Source organism: Podarcis pityusensis (assembly GCF_964106645.2).
Source record: "Podarcis pityusensis genome assembly, chromosome: 8".
NCBI classification, from domain to species: Eukaryota; Metazoa; Chordata; class Lepidosauria; order Squamata; family Lacertidae; genus Podarcis; species Podarcis pityusensis.
The window spans coordinates 62,562,787-62,582,056 of record NC_138033.1 but is presented as its reverse complement, the minus strand read 5'-3'; the positions used below and the strand labels follow the sequence as shown (position 1 = coordinate 62,582,056).

General features: G+C 47.5%; 1 protein-coding gene across 10 annotated transcripts in view; it reads left to right on the top strand.

The window, feature by feature from the left end:
- Positions 1 to 18,868, top strand: part of ZNF362 (zinc finger protein 362) — a 30,325-nt gene extending 11,457 nt beyond the window's left edge. For 6 of the 10 annotated variants that reach the window (XM_081017171.1, XM_081017172.1, XM_081017179.1 and 3 more), the window contains exons 2-8: positions 7,958 to 8,021; positions 9,343 to 9,589; positions 11,013 to 11,337; positions 13,106 to 13,330; positions 13,989 to 14,067; positions 15,078 to 15,236; positions 15,811 to 18,868. In XM_081017171.1, the coding sequence (XP_080873297.1) occupies positions 7,959 to 8,021; positions 9,343 to 9,589; positions 11,013 to 11,337; positions 13,106 to 13,330; positions 13,989 to 14,067; positions 15,078 to 15,236; positions 15,811 to 15,927 (1,215 nt within the window). In that variant the 5' untranslated portion in view covers position 7,958 and the 3' untranslated portion in view covers positions 15,928 to 18,868. Of the gene's footprint in view, positions 1 to 178; positions 414 to 7,957; positions 8,022 to 9,342; positions 9,590 to 11,012; positions 11,338 to 13,105; positions 13,331 to 13,988; positions 14,068 to 15,077; positions 15,237 to 15,810 lie in introns of all 10 variants that reach the window. The other 4 variants (XM_081017176.1, XM_081017175.1, XM_081017174.1 and 1 more) reach the window with 1 other exon arrangement.
- The last annotated feature ends 402 nt before the right edge of the window (positions 18,869 to 19,270 follow it).

Sequence of the window (19,270 nt, the reverse complement as noted above, 5' to 3'; positions counted from 1 at the left end):
TGGACTTGGAGGTTCCATTGAGCTATGTGGGGCTTACACGACCAGCCGCAGCTCAAGGGCTCAGCTTGTTTCTCTCTCTCCAGGGGTGTGTTTGCCAGCGCATCCCTTCCCATCGGCGAACCTGCCATTTCTGTGTGGGGGGAAAACAAAACATCTTATTTATTTCTCTTTATTTCAGCAAGGCGAGACAGAGGGGGCCTCAAAAGCAGAGCAGTCCCACATGGGGCCCTAGCTTGTTTTAACAACAGTTGGGTAGGAGCTGGCGAAGGCCTGTGAAACCCCCAGGCCAGCCCTGGGCACTGGTGCTCGTACCTGCCTGCACCAGCGGGGGACCGTCTGCCGCCCGCCAGCCTGGAGCACCATCTTCACGTCTCCTCGGGCAGCTGCGGCCACCGGGCTTCCGAGGCCAGCCTGTGAGTACGAACCACGGCGCTGCTAATGTCTTCCCTTTTTGCAGGGCTGCAGCTGACCTGCCCTGGCTGCGTGAACCTTGAAACGGACCCCTCTCCCTGGTATAACCGGCCCCCCAAAGCAGTCCTTCCTCTCAATCCAGCCCATGGGCCAAATGTGGCCCTCCACGCCTCTTGATCTGCCCCCCAGGACTCTCCCTGTGCCCTGCTTCATGCCCTTCCAAAGTGCTTTTGCCTGGCAGGGACTCTGCTAATGGCCTCCGTGCTTGCCTGGACAGAGAGATGAGCTACAAAGAAACTTGCAGCTTTTTGCATGGCTAAAATGTAAGCATTGCACGTGTTGTCTGGCCTGCTTTTGCCTCTGCCCACCCTGGCATGTGGCCCCTGGCCTGGAAAATTGCCCTTGCGGGCCGAATATACCTTCCTTAGTCCTGGCAGATATGCTGTTGCATTGCCAGCTGAGACCAGGAGCTCACTTGTCCAGCATTTCCGCTACCCTGCAGATCATTTGGGTCTGCAGCTCCCATTGTTCCTCACTGGTGGCCACACTGACAAGGGGCTGATGGGAGCTGGGATGCAGGACACCTGAAGGGGGAACCGAGATTGGGAATCCACTGGGATTCTGTTTCCCGTGGTGGCAAAGCGAGGTGCCTTTCTAGGAGATATCAAGCAGAGTAGGAAGGGGATGGTCTCTCCCCAAAGTATCTTGGTACTCAAGAGATATAACTGCATCAGAATATAGAACATAGGTAGATGTCTTTTGCGGAAGTCAGATCACCGGTCCATCCTAGCTCAATATGGTCCACACTGACTTGGCAAGTAGCTCTCCAAGGTGTTAGGCAGGGGGCATTTTCAGAGCTTACCTAGAGATGCTCTTGGGAACGGGACCTGGGGCCTTTTGTAGATGCTCCAACATTCATCTACTGCCCTTCCTCTAAAGGACATTTCCGCAAATTAGAGGTTATGTGCAGTTATTGTAGCTAGCAGATGTTAGCGTGGAAGATTAGAACTTGGGTGAGTGGCAGTCTCGTCCCCAGTTTGAGCCCTCCCACTTTTAAAAAAATAATAATTAAATTGTAGATTATTTTCCCAGCTGTTCTCACTTATTGATATTCAACAATACTACCCACCTTGCACAGAAGCACCAAATGCCTGTTGAATTACATTTAACTTTCAGGTCATTTCCATTTTTAAACAAAGGCATCGTTCCACAAGTTGCCATGTCTCCTCAGAGGCCTGTAACCACGTTTTATCGACATTGCATATAAAATAAAAGTATGCAAGGTTTATTGAAAAGTAGTTGCTTCCCGCCTGATCGACTCTTTCGGACATAGATTGCCGGTTTGTCCATCAGTATTAAGCCTTAGAGTTGGGAGGTCAAGATCTCAAACAGGTCTGCGTTCAGTCTCCCACTACACGGCAGTAAAAAATTTGGATTAATATGGTAGATCTGGGGTTGCCAATACCAGGGATTGAACCTGAGGGCTCTTGCATGCAATGCAGGTGCTCTAAGCATGGAGCACACATTGCTTTGCATTTGTGAAGTCACTCTCAGAGCTTTTGGGGGCTGAAGAGATGGACAGAAATGATTTAAGTAAATGATCAGTAATAAAATTGTCGTACGGACACTTTTCATTTTTGGAGTGGGAAACTCCCAAATTCAGTGCTGAATTCCTTTGCCCTGATAAAAAATTCCTGCAGCACAAAGTGGGTGAGAGCAATCAGCCCTATGAGAGCAGGAGGGGCATAGTAGCTGCCTAAGGGTGCTGGGCTTTGGTGCCAGGCCTGATCATAGTGCCTGAGCTAAAATGGGTTTGTGTTGTGTCTTTCTTTATGTGCGTATATATCTGCTGACCTGACTGTGAGGCCCCTTGGCTGTAAGGGTCCTCAAGGCAGGACTTAACCAGATGATGGCTAGGTCTTGCTTGCTTCTGGTCAGAGGATGCTGCAGATCTTCCCCCCGCCCCCTGCCCCCATCTCACTCCGTCGGTCTGTCAGGTCACATGCTATCTAGCCCCTAAATTAGGCTACTGAAAAATAGTGGGTTTGGTGTAGAAGGTGAGACTTTCTTGGAAGGTTTTGAACTGGGAAAACATTTCCGGAAATGCTTTTTATGCGAATGACAGTAACTTGCATTGGATTACTATTATTCTTTCCATTTTGCTGCAGAGAATTTGGAATTGGAAAGTTTTCCTGTGCAAAGGAGAGTATTTTATTTATTTATTTATTATTTATTTTGCCTCGGATAAAATAGTAGAATCCATAGATAACTTTGCAGCGGAAATGTTTTGATGCCCAGCCTTAGGCAGGGATTGAATTTAGCAGGTCTGGTTTGCTTGTGTTTAGTAAACAAAGCTACGGTAAATGTGTTGAAACCGACATGCTTGTCTAATATTATATTTGCAATTGTTCCTAACTGAGCTTAGAAATTGGAATTTTAATGTAAACAGCTTAGACATTTTGATGACCAAGCGGTATATAAATCCGGCTAAATAAATAAACACATAAATGTTCCGTTTGGGGAACTTTTCCACTTCACATCCCTTGATGAAAGGACTTGTGAGCTTGGATCACAAATTCCTGCGCTGGGCACATGCTCAGAGGCACCTTTATTCCTTAGGCTACTTAGGGTTACCCTATGTCCTCTTTTTCCGGGATACGGCCTCTTTTTCATGAGTGTGTAAAATTAGAGTTGCCATAGCGATCCATAGTTAAAAGTAGAAGTTGGCAAATGTGTCCACTTTTTTGCTCTTCAAAATATGGCAGCAGTTTATTATTATTTTTTCTACCTTGCTCCGGTCGCTAGCCCTCAAGATTCTAGCAAAGAACAAATCAGAGTCTGTAAGCCTGTAGTCTGCCCACAACCTCTGTCCTGGAAGAGTTATTTTGCTAGCTATAAAAGGACTAAATTGATGGTCTCTGGGAAGGCAATTTGCAGGGTGTTTGATGGGGTGACCTGGGCCCCCAGAATCTGCTGTCCTTCTCCCATATATATATTTTTTTAAAAAAAACCTTTAAAGAAATCTTTGTTTAAAGGGCAGCAGGAGTTTTCTTAGTTTTCCAGAACAAATTAAAGTCGGGGGCCCACAATTCCTGTTGGCACTTCATAGTAAGCCATTGCAGCAAGAGACAGAATTTGGGGGTGTCCCCACTCTCTTTGAAAGTTGGCCTAAATTTGCATATCTCTCTCTCACTCTCTCTCTCTGTATATATGTGTGTGTGTGTGTGTGTGTGTGTGTGTGTATATAGTCACATATACATATGTATGTATACAATGAGCATATGCTACTTTTCTAAGAATTTATTTTCAGACTGGCATCTGCGGTGCTCTGCAGTTGGCAAGGTTGAACAGGGGCCGTGAAACCCCAGACTCATTGCTAACTTTGTTTCCTTGCTGGGTGGGATATGTCCCAAATGGCTCCTGCTACCCCGTAATTTCTCTTTGAGTTGCTTTCCTGCAGTGTGGCATCTTCCATTTTGCCTCTCTGGCTATGAACGCATTGCAATAAAAGGGTCTCTTGCTTTTTCCCAGTTTCATCCCCTACTACTGTCCTTTGCCCCCCCCCCCCTCAAACCTGTCTTTCTCAGCCTGGTACACCCCCCAGATACTTTCGGGGCTGATGGGAGTTGAGGTCAAAAGCATCTGAAGAGCACGGGGCTCATCTAGATGCTTTCAGCCTGGGTTTTAAACATGGATTGGAACAGTAGAAGCCGCATTTTACCTTCCAAACAAAATACTGGTGGTGTTTGCATTATAAAGGGTCGTCGTCGAAAACTGTACTGTTGAGCAGGGACAAAAATAGACCTTGTTGGCATGGTTGCATTTTTTTTGGAGGGGTGGGCAACCCTATTATTTTAAGCGTTTTGTAAGCTCTCCGCACATTTACAGCGTTTGGCCCCCAGACTAGCAGCATCCTTCAGCCGTGGTTACTTATTTTATTTTAAAAGTTTGAGTCTGCCTAGCAACAGGCTTCCATGGTAGATGATGACATAGGCATGCAACAGGGATCTCCAGGCCAGCTTCAGAAGCGTATCTGTGTGGTACTATATTGTCATGTTCACACATTGCAGTGTAATTGTATCCCACTTTAGAGATAACCAGATCAGGTTGCAGGAGAAAGAGGCGTCTTGGGTTTTTTCGACATACTGTTGTCCCGCAAGGGTGGGATGTGGCTATCGGGTGCATAATTCAGCTCCTGGGAGCACTTGTTTTATTTATTTGGAAGGGAGTCAAATGCTGGGAAATTGGGGTTGTGTTTGCTAAACCACAGAGCCTAGGGCTTGCTTATCAGAAGGTCGGCGGTTCGAATCCCTGCGACGGGGTGAGCTCCCGTTGCTTGGTCCCTGCTCCTGCCCACCTAGCAGTTTGAAAGCACGTCAAAGTGCAAGTAGATAAATAGGTACTGCTCCGGCAGGAAGGTAAACGGCATTTCCGTGCACTTCTCTGGTTCGCCAGAAGCGGCTTAGTCATACTGGCCACATGACCCGGAAGCTGTACGCCGGCTCCCTCGGCCAATAAAGCGAGATGAGCACCGCAACCCCAAAGTCGGCCATGACTGGACCTAATGGTCATGGGTCCCTTTACCTTTACCTTTACCTTTACCTTTACCTTGCTATTTACAAAGTCCTGAACAACTTGGGTCCAGGGCACCTAGGGATTGCCTGAACCCGTTTATCCCAGCTTGATCACTTCGATCATCTACAGGAGGATCCTAGGTCATTCCCTCGGTTCATTGGGCACATTTGACAGTGGCACAAAACTGAGCCTTTAGTGTCATCTGCCGAGGCCTGTGGAACGACAAGATTTAGCGTGTGTGGTCTGTTTTAACCTTTCAACGTTTGCTGAAAACTGTTCGGTGCAGCCAGGCTTATGCGAGCAATTTAAGAAAACATCTTTCTGTAATAGTTAGCCGATATCTCACATTTTAAACTTGTATGTGGTTTCTGTTGCGTATCTTCATGGCTTTTATAAGAATACAGAGGTGAAGTATATGGGATTTCAGTCTGCGTTTGCTGACTTGGAACTTACTACGAGGGTTACGGAACCAAGGAGCCATTAGCCAGTATTCCCACCCCATTCCTGAGGACCCCCACAACTCCTGGCCTCACTTTCCTCTCCTAAGTTACCCCCTCCCCGAGCACGATTAGCACAGTTTGGAAATGGCAGGGCTTAGTTAGAGAATCATCCAACTAAAGCATTTTAAAAAGGTTTAATTCCAGACAATACACTTGTTAAATAAGAATGCTGCTTCTTATCAAATCTCAGTGCAGATGACATTTTTGGGGGGTGGGGGGAAGAGCACCTTCCCCCATTTGAACCCACTCAGCGGCTTCGATTGGTGGAACTGGCACTGTTACAAGTGCTGCATAACATCTATTCTGCACTTGCAATAACTCGATCTTTTAGTGTGGCGGCATCTGCCCTTTGGAACTCCCTGCCTGTTGAGATCAGGCAGGCACCTACTAAAAACATTTGTGTTTAGACAAGCCTGTCTAGATGTTCTATAAAGTTCGTGTGAGTTTTAATTGGTTTTTTAGTCTATTGTTTAACTCTTCAAAAGTTTTCAATTATTGTTGTTCATTTTCCTTAGTGATAATTTTATTGTTTTATATTTTTTAAGCCGCTTTGAGGTTTGTGGATTTATTTATTTTTTACTATCAATCTGTGTATATATAAATAGTAAAGAACAATATTTATAAATAGTAAAGAGCAACATTTATTGAAGGAACCGCAGGATAATTTTATTTAGCCAGCTATTTTGAAATCCAACCTTTCTTCCCTCATGAAATCCCAAGTGTGGCACTCATCCAGCCATTAGCCTTAGCAGAGGGGTGGCCTTGTGGGCCTTCAAACAGACCCTGGGACAAAAACAATTAAATAATACATTTTCTAAGCTGCCATCCATTGTAGAAGCAAAGACCAACTCTGTTTGTCTGTAGTTATCAATTCACTATTGTGGGAGCAATTCGCAGTCCAGAAAAGTCTCAAACATTTGAATAAATAGGCAAGTGTGTCCTTAATTCTTAACCCTGCTGATTCAAAATTGTTCTCCCCGATTAAAATGAATTGTTTCCCACCATTTATTTAACTGGCAGGGCAAGCCTATACATGTCTACTCAAAAGTAAGCCCCATTGAGACCGGTGGGACTTACACCCAGGTAAGTGTGAATAGGAATGCAGCCTAAAGCTTCTGTTGATTCAACTTTAGATGTCTGGCCTTCCTTGTCATTTTTTTATATGACTCTGGGGACCACCTGGACCACTGACAAGTCTCCAGACCATAGTTTTGTCCTCCCACATAATGTGGGTTTATAAATAGCTTAAAAACAATCCTCTACCAGGGATGCTTTAGCTGAGATTCCTTCATTGCAGGGTGTTGGACTAGATGACCCCTGGGTCCCTTCCAAACCTAAGATTCTACAATTTCTCCTAGCCTGTGCTGCTTCATAACACTATATTTTCCCTACAGTAAAGGGGTTAATTGTTTGGTACTGCCTCCCATTTTTAAAAAATAAAATAAAAAAATTTGATGGTTACCCTAAAAGGCCACCCAGGTCAAAAGCTGATTAAAACGAATTTGGGGTGAGGTGGGGGAATTGACTGCAGGTTCAAGGCATTGGAGGTTGAAATGGCCCCAGCCTTTTTGATACCGACTAGAATTATGTTGAAACAATTAAGGCAAAGAGACCTTAACCATTAAATCATCAGTTTCTCACATTTACATCCCACCTTTCTTCCATCATGGGCTGAAAGGGAAGACCTGGTCATCCATTTAGGCACTGACCTGACCCAGGCAAAGTGGTCAGCAAGAAGTGTGTCTTCAGACCATACCCTAGCAGTTTTTGATCTGAAAGGGAAGGTGTATGAGGAAGGGATTAGGGGTCTGTGAATGGGACCAAGTCTAAGGTCATTATGGACCCCAAATACCACCCCTGTCTAGTTGTGCTCCATAAACAATCATGCTGAATACAATGTCATTATCTTCCTATATGCATAAAAGTATAAGGCTGTGGTCACGCAGCCACCACTTGCAGATTTGTAGTGCTGCATCACAATCCGGGATTTTCACACCAAAAAAATGGGATTGGAAAAGTGAAAAGCGAGCTTAGTAGCTACATAGGGTTGGAAAGGGAAGCTGGGGAGGGGTTAATGTGAGGGGAATAGTAGCAGGGGCTTGGCTGTGTGTGTGTGTGTGTGTGTGTGTGTGTTTATTACATGAACCGGGAGTCATGGTTAAATTAATCTCTGTTGTTTTTTTAATTGTGACTAAACTGGAAAGTATTTGACCCCCCAAATCAAGTTAGTGAAGTGATGAAAGTGTTAAGAATGACTTAATCCTTTCTTATTTTATTACTCCTCCTCTGTGATTGGATCATCGCCCTCTTTGGCTCTCGCCTGAGGCTAGGGCTGAGTTGCCCGTCATTTGGGGAGCCGGGAGTGGGAATGTGTTTTTCCTTCCCAGAGGTGTGAGGATGTCTTTTGCCACCACAGGCAGTCCTACCCCACCATAACCACCTCTCTCCCTCTTCTTTTGCTTTCCCCGCAGGATGGCGGAGCCGCGCTTTAACAACCCCTACTTCTGGCCACCCCCTCCCACGATGCCCAGCCAGGTAAGGACCTGTTCTCCAAACATACAAGGTCTTCTAAAGTTTCTAGTCCACACATACCCCCAAATCTTCAGAGGAGCATAGGAAGCTGCCTGACACTGTATCAGACCCCTCAGTTGGTCTAGCTCAGTATTGTCTAGGAAGAATAAACAGATTTGTTGGTTTCTGTTTTTTCATTTTTCAAGTCTTCAGTTCACATCATTCATGCATCCGTTTGAAAATTTATTTTTAAGAAGTCCTCCTGAAAATCCATCAGCATTTTAATGCGAATTGCTCGTTTTTGCAAGCAGTTTTCTCCAATATAATGAATTTTTGTGTGTTCTGTTCACTAATATATACAATTTTTGTACATGTTTTTTGTTGGAGAACTTTATTACAAAATTTGGAGGAATGGGAATTTCAAAGGAGTCCCTGCATTACAGCCCACATGTTGTTTCAAGAAGTGCAAATTGGGTACAAGGGTTCTGTTTCTTTCTCTCTCTCTTATTTACGTCTCACCATGTTTAGTGCACATACAATTACCGTATGTACTTTTTGAACTTTCAATAAAGATGTTTAAAAAGAAGAAGTGCAAATTACCATATTTTTCGCCCTATAGGGCGCACCGGCCCATAGGGCACACATAGTTTTTTTGGGGGGGGGGGGAAATAAAGGGGAAAAATTATTTCCCCCCCCAGGCGCGGGGCTGGGGCGGGGGAAGCCCGAGCTTTCCCCAACCCCAGCCCCCAGAACAGGCTGCTATCCGCAAGCCTTGGGAGCCCGGCGGAAATTCCTGCTGGTCTCACCAGGCTTGCAGATATCTGCCCAAAGCCCGGGGCGCGCTCCGCTGCGCACCCCGGGTTTCGGGCTGCAGGCTGCTGTCCGCAAGCCTTGGGAGCCCGGTGGGAACTCCCGCGGGCTCCCAAGGCTTGCGGATAGCTTCCTGAAGCCTGGAGAGTGAGAAGGGTCGGTGCGCACCGACCCCTCTCGCTCTCCAGGCTTCAGCGAAAGCCTGCATTCGCCCCATAGACACACACACATTTCCCCTTCATTTTTGGAGGGGAAAAAGTGTGTCCTATAGGGCGAAAAATACGGTAGGTAAATCTGCATTAAAACCCAAACTGAATTTCTTCCTCATCCCTATTGTCTACACTTACTCCTTGTGGTTTGAGACGCCGAGATTGAACTTGAGGCCTTTTGCATGCAAAGCAGGTGCTCTAACCACTAAGCTGCAGCCCTTCTCCATATTTGCCCTAACCTGCTTGCCCACACCTTTGTCCACAAGAAAAGCACACGCTCCTCCCTTTAGTGGTTGATAACCTTTTTGTTCTTCTTCCCCCTTCAGCTGGACAATCTAGTTCTCATCAACAAGATCAAGGAGCAGCTCATGGCAGAGAAGATCCGGCCCCCACACCTGCCCCCGACTTCCGTGTCTTCCCAGCAGCCTCTGCTGGTGCCCCCCTCACCTGCCGAGGGGAGCCAGTCCATCATGTCTATCCCCAAGCTGCAGCAGGTCCCCGGGTTGCACCCCCAGGCGGTCCCCCAGCCCGACGTGGCCCTGCACGCTCGCCCAGCCACCAGCACCGTCACAGGTAAGCCGGGGGCAAGCAGGGAAGAGGGGGCAGCCCCAAACTGGGGCTATGTCTAGGCCTGTTTGTGCACATGCAATGAATTTTCTGCAAGCCCAGGACAAGTGTGTGCTTTTTGAGCAGCTTGTGATGTAATGTGTACACACACACGGCGCGACCACATCTTATTCCCATTTAACTTGCGCAGTTTCAACCATACATGGTTGAAGGCCAGCTGGTTGAAATCCTGCAAGATAAATGCAAGCAAGGCAGAGAGCTTCAAAGGCAGAGGGCCTTCTCAGTAGTGGCATCTGCCCTGTGGAATGCCCTCCCATCAGTTGTCAAGGAAATAAACTACTATCTGACTTTTAGAAGACATCTGAAAGCAGCCCTGTTTAGGGAAGTTTTTAATGTTTGATGTTTTATCGTGTTTTTCATATTCTGTTGGGAGCCGCCCAGAGTGGCTGGGGAAACCCAGCCAGATGGGCGGAGTATTATATTAAGCTGGAATCAGGAAGACCAAAATTTTAATCAGGAATGGGATATATATATAATTTACCTTAAAAATCACTGTAAACAATTAAAATAATTAGTAGGATTGGAATGACGTTTGTTAAACGTTGGACTGTGGTTGTAATGGAGATTTAATAGAACTGGATTAACAGAGAAGATACAGGAGGAAAAAAAGTAAACATAAGGACCCACAAAGGGGAGGGGGGAAGTCCATGGAAATTTATGGATTTTTGTTTGCTTGCTTGATGATTGTTTGTAAACTTGAAAAATTTATTTATTTATTTATTTATTATTTTATTTTATTTTATTTTATTTTAAAAAGTACTGTTGTACTGTTTTATTGTTGTTAGCTGCCCTGAGCCCGGCTTCGGCTGGGGAGGGCGGAATATAAATAAAATTTATTATTATTATTATTTAAGCTAGGGGCACTGGTTCTGGGAGTGCTGGATGTTCTCTTTCTCTCTCCCTCCCTGCCACCTGCTGTTGGTGGCTGTTCAATGGTTTGAGTAAGATGCAATCATGCTGTATTCCGAAGCTCAAGCTTGTGCCTTACCGGTGAGAGGAGACGGCTCTCTCCTAAGACCAGAACATGTGAAAATCCGGTGAATCTGAATGTTGGAAGATTCAGAACAGAGAAAAGAAAGGACTTTTTCCACACAGGGCGTAGTTAAACTACGGAACTCCCTCCCACAGGAGGGAGCGATGGCCACTAACCTGGACGGTTTCACAAGAGACAAATCCACGGAGGAGAGGGCCATGGGTGGCTGCCAGTCACAATTGCTACGCTCTGCCTCCACATTCGGTGCTGGCAGATGCTTATGAACCACTACTACTCTGAGCTGTTGCCAAAGACCTTCCCCCTCAGCCTTCCTGGCATGTTCTGGGGCTTGTCTTAAGTTGTCCTCTCCCTCCGCCCCTGGCTTCTGTCTTCCAGGTTTGGGTCTGGGGTCCCGCGCCACGGCCGTCAGCACCTCGGAATCCAGCGCTGGGACGGGCACCAGCACCCCCTCCACCCCCACCTCCACCACACAGAGCCGTCTCATTGCCTCTTCGCCCACCCTCATCTCAGGGATCACCAGCCCCCCACTCTTGGACTCCATCAAGACCATTCAGGGTCACAGCCTGCTGGGGGGAGCACCCAAGGCGGAGCGCGGCCGCAAGAAGATCAAGGCGGAGAACCCCACGGGGCCCCCCGTCCTGGTGGTGCCCTACCCCATCTTGGCTTCGGGCGACATCGGCAAAGAGGGGAAGACGTACAGGTGCGTGGGAGGGAAGGGGTTAACACTCTGCTGCCAGCGTGGGTGGGGGAGTGGGGTGGGGAGACCTCAGGCCCCTTAGCATGGCGGGGGGTGGACTAGATGGCTCTTGGGGGTCCCTTTCAACTCTGTGATTCTGTGTACAGAAATAGGGTCAATGGTATCTTCAAAATGGATAAAAAGAGGGGTTTTCAGTTACGAAATCTCAAGGTTTCAACACGTTCTGTTAGCAAACAATATAAAATTACTGTAAAAAATGTACAGATTGATGTTGGAATGGCATACAAAGGATGAACAGGTTTAAGACCGGAAAGCTCAGGAACCAAGAAGACCAAAACTTTAATAAGGAATGGGGGAAATGTATAATTTATCTTGGAGACCACTGTAAACAGATGAAAACATTAGCAGGATTGCAATAACACTTGTAATGTAACGGGTATTGTGGAGATAATGAAGTTATTTAAAAAAATGGAGTACAGAAAAAGATGCAGTGTAAAAGTTTTAATAATAGAACCCCTAGAGGGGAAGGTGGGAAGTCTCTTAATTGCGGATATGTGTTAGGTTATTTTTTACAATTTTATACTTGTAAAATCAAATGAAAATTATGTCAGGAAGAGGGTCACTGTTCTTGGACTGTGCCAGTTTAAACTTGAGATAGGAGGATGGGTGCAGCTCAGCGGCGGAGCAGCTGCTTTGTGTGCACAAGGCCCGGGGTTCAACCCGCAATGGCATCTCCAGGGAGGGCTGGGAATGCCCCCTGCCTGGAAAAAAGCCTGGAGAGCTGCTCTCAGTCAGAGTAGATAATACTGAGCTCTATGAACCAATCAGTGAGCAGGAGGAGACACTCCCACCAATGGGCTTTGGGTGGGTGGGGCCAGCCACTTTTCAGTCATGTGATGCAGTAAGGATGCTGCATTATTGACAGATGGGCGGCTGACCTCTCAAATTTGACCAATCCTGATGATGGTCTGACCCATGGAGCTGGAAATAGCTTCCCACACATGGTGTGGAGAGGAAATGCCTCAGAGAAGTCCAAAAGCTGTACACAAAAGCGGCAGCTTGTTGGATGTGCTTGCTAGGGAGCTGCTGCCAGTCAGAGTAGGCTACAGTGAACTAATGAGCCACGACTTTCCTGCTCAGACAGACCTTTAGAAACCAAGGAGCAGGTGATGCTGGCCACTAGGCTGCTGTCAGGGCAGCTTACATTTTTATTCCTGGTTCTAAATGTGTTTAGGCGTATTTTAATGGATGTTTTTTAACTGGTTTTTTTTTTAAAAAAATACTTTCTATTTTATAATGATGTTTTGTGACGCTGGAAGCTGCCATGAATCCCAACTTGGGAGAAAGGCAGGATATCTATATACAGTGGTACCTCGGGTTACAGACGCTTCAGGTTACAGACGCTTCAGATTACAGCCCGAAATATTACCTCAGGTTAAGAACTTTGCTTCAGGACGAGAACAGAAATTGTGCTCCAGTGGTGCAGCGGCAGCGGGAGGCCCCATTAGCTAAAGTGCTGCTTCAGGTTAAGAACAGTTTCAGGTTAAGAACGGACCTCCAGAACGAATTAAGTTCTTAACCCGAGGTACCACTGCGTAGAATCATGGAATGGCAGAGTTGGAGAGGATGCCAAAGGTTATCCTGTCCAAGCCGCTGCACTGCAGGAAATTGAAGATATTAAGTAAAGAAATAGATGATGATAGTGACTATGTTTTGATGCAGAATTGTGTCTTTGAAACGCCTCCCCCTTCTTGTCCTTGACCGTCTCCAGGTGTAAAGTCTGCCCCCTCACTTTCTTCACCAAGTCGGAGATGCAGATCCACTCCAAGTCCCACACAGAGGCCAAGCCCCACAAGTGCCCCCACTGCTCCAAGTCCTTCGCCAACGCCTCCTACCTGGCGCAGCATTTGCGCATCCACCTGGGCGTCAAGCCCTATCACTGCTCCTACTGTGAGAAATCCTTCCGCCAACTTTCCCACCTCCAGCAACACACCAGGTAAGGGACCTGCTTATGCTCGCTGGGATCAGTCGACTGGGTTGCCATTTTGGGTGAGCATGGGAAGCAAAGATGGCCACCAGAAACTGGAAATCCTCCTTTTCATTAACAAGAACAAGGTTAAGTAAAAAAGCAAGCCTTTAGTCCTCATGGCTTGAGTTAGCGTGTGTCAAATGGCACACACACACACCCACCCCACTTCTTTGACCAGCAACGTCAGAATAAATTGACGCATAACAGTGCACATTTTTCAGGATTTGTTTCCTACTTGATAGATTAAACCAGCAGTTCTTAACTTGGTTAAGGCAGGATTTTAACATATACGAAATGTTTTTTAATATGCCTGTAGATATGGAATTGTTTTATGTACCTACTACATATTTTGGAAAGTTGCCTCTTTGCTATGCGTTAGGACAGGACAGGACCCTAGGATCAAGGTTCTGTGCATGTTTGGGTAGAGTTCGGCGCCATTTTGAATCAAGATGGTGGCCCATACCTTTCAAAACCGTCCTGATTTGCAGCCACTAATTTCACCATTTCCTAATGTGAAATTGCTGTGAGATATTTTGCGGGAGGCGGTTTGTGAACTAAATCAGGTAAGTGAAGCAATGGAGGAGAGGTGGAAAACACCTCAGCGTTCTCTCTTGCTGCCTTTCAGAATTCACACCGGAGACAGACCCTACAAGTGCCCTCACGCCGGATGTGAAAAGGCATTCACACAGCTCTCGAACCTCCAGGTCAGTCGGTTGGGAATTCAGGTGGTATATGCCAGGGAAGTGAATTGGAAGTCCCAGAGTGGGTCAAAGCATTTGAGGGTTAGAGATAATTGGGGTGCATTTATAGGGTGACCTGTGTGGCAAGACGGGACTGAGGTTTTCCTGTGCAGAATATTTATGTATCTCATGCCGCAAACACCCAAAAAAATTGTCTTGATGGTCTGCTGATCTAGCCTAGTCCTCTGCTTCCAACAGCAGACAGCCAGATACCTTTGGGGGCTCAAATGTTTGTCCTGCGGCTTCTGAGGTTCAAAAGTATATTGCCTCTAAAGATGGAGGTTCTACTTAGTTGCTGAAGATAATAGCAAGTGAACATTATTACCTGCTTTGGGACCTTGGTGTGAAAGGCAGGTAAATAGCTTTATGTATGTATGTAGCAGAGAGTAAAATGAAATTGGCATCAACATTTTAAAAGTTGCAGTCATGTCACAAACTCCAGAGGAAAATGACAAAATGCCTGGGGTCAGTTCCTGGTGATTCTTTTGTTCGCTGCAGCACAGAACCCATGTGGGTTAAGAGTGCCGGACTCAGGTTCAAATCCCTCCCCCCACACTGGGTGTGACCTTGGGGGCCAGCTGGTATATCTCAGCCTAAGCAACTTTGCAAGGTTGTTGTGGGGAGGGGGAGAAGCATGTATGCTTCCTCGAGAGCTATAAATGCAATCGGTCAGTCAGAACTTGGCCACACTGAGAGCGAGGGGCATCTTGATCTGAGCTGGGTGAAAGGGCGCAAGTCTCATCTGACTGCCCTGCTGCAGATTTAGCAAGGAGGATCAAAGATTTTGCAGAGATCTCAGTGAAAGTAGTAGTGTAGGAGGACTTGGGTCTTCAGAGTCGCAATGGGGGGGGGTGCCTTGGTTGTTGGTGGCGGCGGGGCGGCTTTTTGTTTAAGGATCTTCCCCACCCCACCCCCAGGACGTCTGAGGGCTGCCATGTCAATCTCCTGTTCCTTCCCGCCCCTTTCCCACCCAGTCTCACCAACGGCAACACAACAAGGACAAGCCCTACAAGTGTCCGAACTGCTACCGGGCCTACTCGGACTCTGCCTCGCTCCAGATCCACCTCTCGGCACACGCAATCAAGCACGCCAAGGCCTACTGCTGCAGCATGTGTGGGCGGGCCTACACTTCAGTGAGTAGCAGGGGCTTTTGGCTGGGCAGGAAGCAAGGCAGGTGGGGAGTGCGAGAGACACGAGTTCAAATCCCCCCACGCACTGGGCATGAAGTCCACTGGGGGTGGCCTTGGGGGGGGGGGTCAGTTGGCTGCTCTGGGCCTAACCCAGCTCGCAGAGTAGTTGTGAGGAGGAAAACGCGTCAGAGTAGCCATCAATAGCTTTATGTCCTCCTTGAATTGGTTCAGTCCTCTTTGAAAGCCATCCAAGTTCCATAGTTGTCAGGACAATACTTGAGTCGGGATATTGTGGGGTGTGGGTGCACAGCTTACTTTAGTTTTCTGCTTGGTGATTGCGGGGTGGAGGTGTTTCTCCCCTAGCTGCCCTGTGGGAAACTGTGGCGGGCCAGGAGATCCCCTCTGTAGATCAGGCCGATCCCCAATCTCCCCCAAAGCATGCTGTGGGAGCAGGTCAGGGTGGAGGTGAAGGGAGGACCCAGACATGCTGAAATGAATCTACGTCACCGTAGACGGGGGGGGGGCGGCAGCCGCTTCCTGCTTCCCCGAAACTGACCTTCCCTTTCTCCCTCTCCAGGAGACCTATTTGATGAAGCACATGTCAAAACACACGGTGGTTGAACATCTAGTGAGTCAACACTCTCCTCAAAGGACGGAGTCTCCCAGTATCCCTGTCCGAATATCGCTCATCTGAATCTCGGGGAGCAGCCTCCACCCCCTGGCCTGGCCCTGCTCCCGTGCAGCCACCCCCTCTTGAATCCCAGAAGCGGGGAGCAAAAGACAAGGACACCTTGGCATCACGGTCAAACAACCCACGGTCCCTGCTCCGCAGCGCCCCTCCTGCCATGGGGTGATCCTCATCCGCCACCAGTCAGGACAGAGAGAGAGAGAGACTGGATGGATCCCTCTTGGCAGCCAGGGAGACTGGGGAGGGGAAAGATATTTTTCGTTCCAAGTCGGTGGCAGCCAAAGACAATCCCAGAGCACTTTGAAGACGTCCACACCTCTCCCTTCCCTGTAACAGAGCCTCTGCCCCAGTCACAGGCCCCCCCTTCTTTCATTTTGGATCCCCACTTCTCTCCCCTCCAAAATCCCTGTTCTACTTTAATTTTGCATAGGAAAATTGTCACCCAACGGGCCAGGAATTTGCAATGCAGATAACGGGGAGCCGGCCCCCTTCAGGACTCTTCTCTGGAGCCGTTACAGGACCGCCTTGGCCAAAAATGGGGCAGCGTGAGGTTATCGCTGCAGGGGGGGGGATGGGCACCCCAGGAGTGGCCTTTGGCTAAGGTGGGCACGGTGGGAGGTGAGGAGTCTCAGATGCTGCAACATCACATGGTCAGGACCCATTGCACCAGTGTTGGTGCAAAGGATTACATCAATGCTCAGAGGCTATGAGGTTTGCCGCTCCTTCGGCTAGGAGGTGGAAGGGAGTGGGCTGTTGTCCTAGAAATAGATGAGGGGGCACCTTCGGAATATGGTTGGGAGACACACTGCAGCAGGGGGGAAGATGGCAAGAGACTGGCAGTGTTATGCCCATTCAGAAGTACAGAAGGCTTTGTCTGCCCATCACAGTCTTGAGGCACTGTGCGAAAGCCTGCCCCCTGCAGCGCCATCCTTGTGTATGAGTAGCCCCCAGCCCTTCTGTCATTGTATGGAAAAGGAGGAGGGCTGGGTCTCTTCTGCAGGGAGGAAAGGTGGGCATTGACCTGCTCCTGGGTAATGCTGCCATTCGGCTCACCCACAGTAAGATGTGCCAGTCCATTTCTCCCATCTCTGCAGAGGGCTGTCAGCTGGCAGAAGCAAAGCCCCAAGGGTGTTTTGGGACAGAAGACAGGTGGGGGTTGGTTCTTGATCCTGGCTGCCCTACCCTTCAAGACCGCTCAAGGCACCACCTTGCAACCTCTCCAAGGATGTCTCCAGCACTGGTGGGCAGGGCTGGAAGAGCCTAGGGTTCTCCCGGGGCGTGCCCACAGCATTGATGGGTGGGGGGCACAGGTTCCTCCCTAGCCCCAGAATAGAAACATAAGCAAGTTGCTCATTACAATTTCCATTTGAACATGGCCATAGCAGACACATATTTGCGGAATGGGTGGGATTGTCATCCTTCTCCAGTTGCTGTCGTTTGAGGGGGGTTGATCCCCTTGCACCAAGATCTAGGGGGATTAGAGAGTTTTTTTTAAAAATCCACACCAGTATTCCAGAAAATTCTGGGATTCCCAAGGGCTCATTTGCTTGCAAAGCCACGTTCCGTTGCCCTGAGAGGGTTCAGCTTCCTCGTGACCCCAGAGGACTGAGCACCTCCTAGAATGCCACCCCCCCAAAAAAACCTAAAACCTCCCCTAAGCAAGTAGTCTCTGGAAGCCCCATTGAGTGGAAGTGTCCATGGGGTTCAGAAAATCTGCAAACCACAGCAACACAGAAAGTGTGGTGTGATCCTCTGCGACTCTTATCTCCTGCAAGGCTGTTTTCCTCCAATTCCTGTCAAATGGGAAAAACGCCTTTTAAAGCTTTATTGCTACACTAGATTTGCTACCCAAGATCGGAAGCAGAGGACAACATTGCAGTTTCCTTTGATTGGGGCGGGTGGGGGGAAGCCTGTCAAATGGGACTTCTTTTTCACTTGCTATGTTTTGGCCATTTCCAGTTTTCCCAGATGCTACACGTGTCCCCGACTGCTTCAGCTCCAGCTCTCTCTCCACCCCCACTGCCATGAGTCAACCGGTCATCTCTCTGTGGCCACCCCAGTGGCTGAGGAGAGGCCATGGCCTCCTGGGTGCTGTAAAGAAGAACGGCTCAAAGCGCCAACAGGATGGCACCCTCTCTGGCTCTTAAGGTCTTCTGTGGCTCCTTGGATAGCTGTGAAGAGACACTGGCATGATGCCAACTGCTCTCGCCCCAGGAGCCCATCACCAAAAGAGAAAGTAGCTTTCTGAGGTGGTGCTGTACCTCTCTCAAACTAAGTTCTCTTGGCAGTTTCTCTCAAAGTGCAAGGGAAAGGGGCCACAAAACTTCCCCAAACAACAAGACTTAAAAACCACCTCTATATTATGTACCCTTCAGTTGCGTTAAAAAACAAAAACGAACTACTTTTTTTTAAGATAAACTTTTTAAGCCTTAAAAATATATAATTTTGTTTTTTATCAGTTGTTTCTTTTACTGTTTGTATTTGATTTGATCTTTTCCTTTTTTAAAAAAACAAAACCCTGTTCCCTTTTCAGTCGGTTTTGAATTGTTGTATGATATTCAATATTGTAGCCTCTCTTTTTTTGATCCGCATGTTAATAACTGTGTAAATAGGACTCTTATGCATAATGTTAACAACTTTTTTCTATATAAAGAAGCCCAGGCCGCATCTAGCTAGATCCTTAGTTATTATCATTACCTTATAACTGAAAAAGGAATTTTTAAAAAAGTTTTTTTAAAGGGTCTCTCCCTCCCACCCCTTCCCTTCAAAGAAAAGTCTTGCATTGTGGAATCCGGGACTGGTGAGAGGAGGCAACTTCTGCCTCGCTGCCAAACGCCATTTGCATTGTTTTGAAATGAAATGGGGGAAAGAAGGAAAAATAAATAAAAAATTGCTTTGTATTTCTCTGTTGTGGAAAAAAGATAATAAAAGCGTCTTTGCAACCTTGGGCTGGATTGGAAAGCGTACCAGTCTTCTGACTAAGGGTTTTTAAAATAAAAAATGAGATGAACAGGGATACTTGGTGAGTATTTGGAACACCAGACATGTAATGTGAAGTACCGTATTTTTTGCTGTATAACACGCACCCGACCATAACACGCATGTAGTTTTTAGAGGAGGAAAACAAGGGGGAAAAAATATTCTAAATGAAACAGTGGATGTATGATTTTTGTGGTTCATGCTGTGGCCACAGACATGTGATCTGACAGTGAGTTTGGAGTAGCCCAATGCAAAAATCCTGAGGATCCATGTGGATCCATGCTTTGTAACCACGTATTAAGTGGGGAGGGAAGGAAAAGCACTCAAGGAACAAGGAGCACGCGTGGGGTGGGTGGAGAAGGATGCCGCT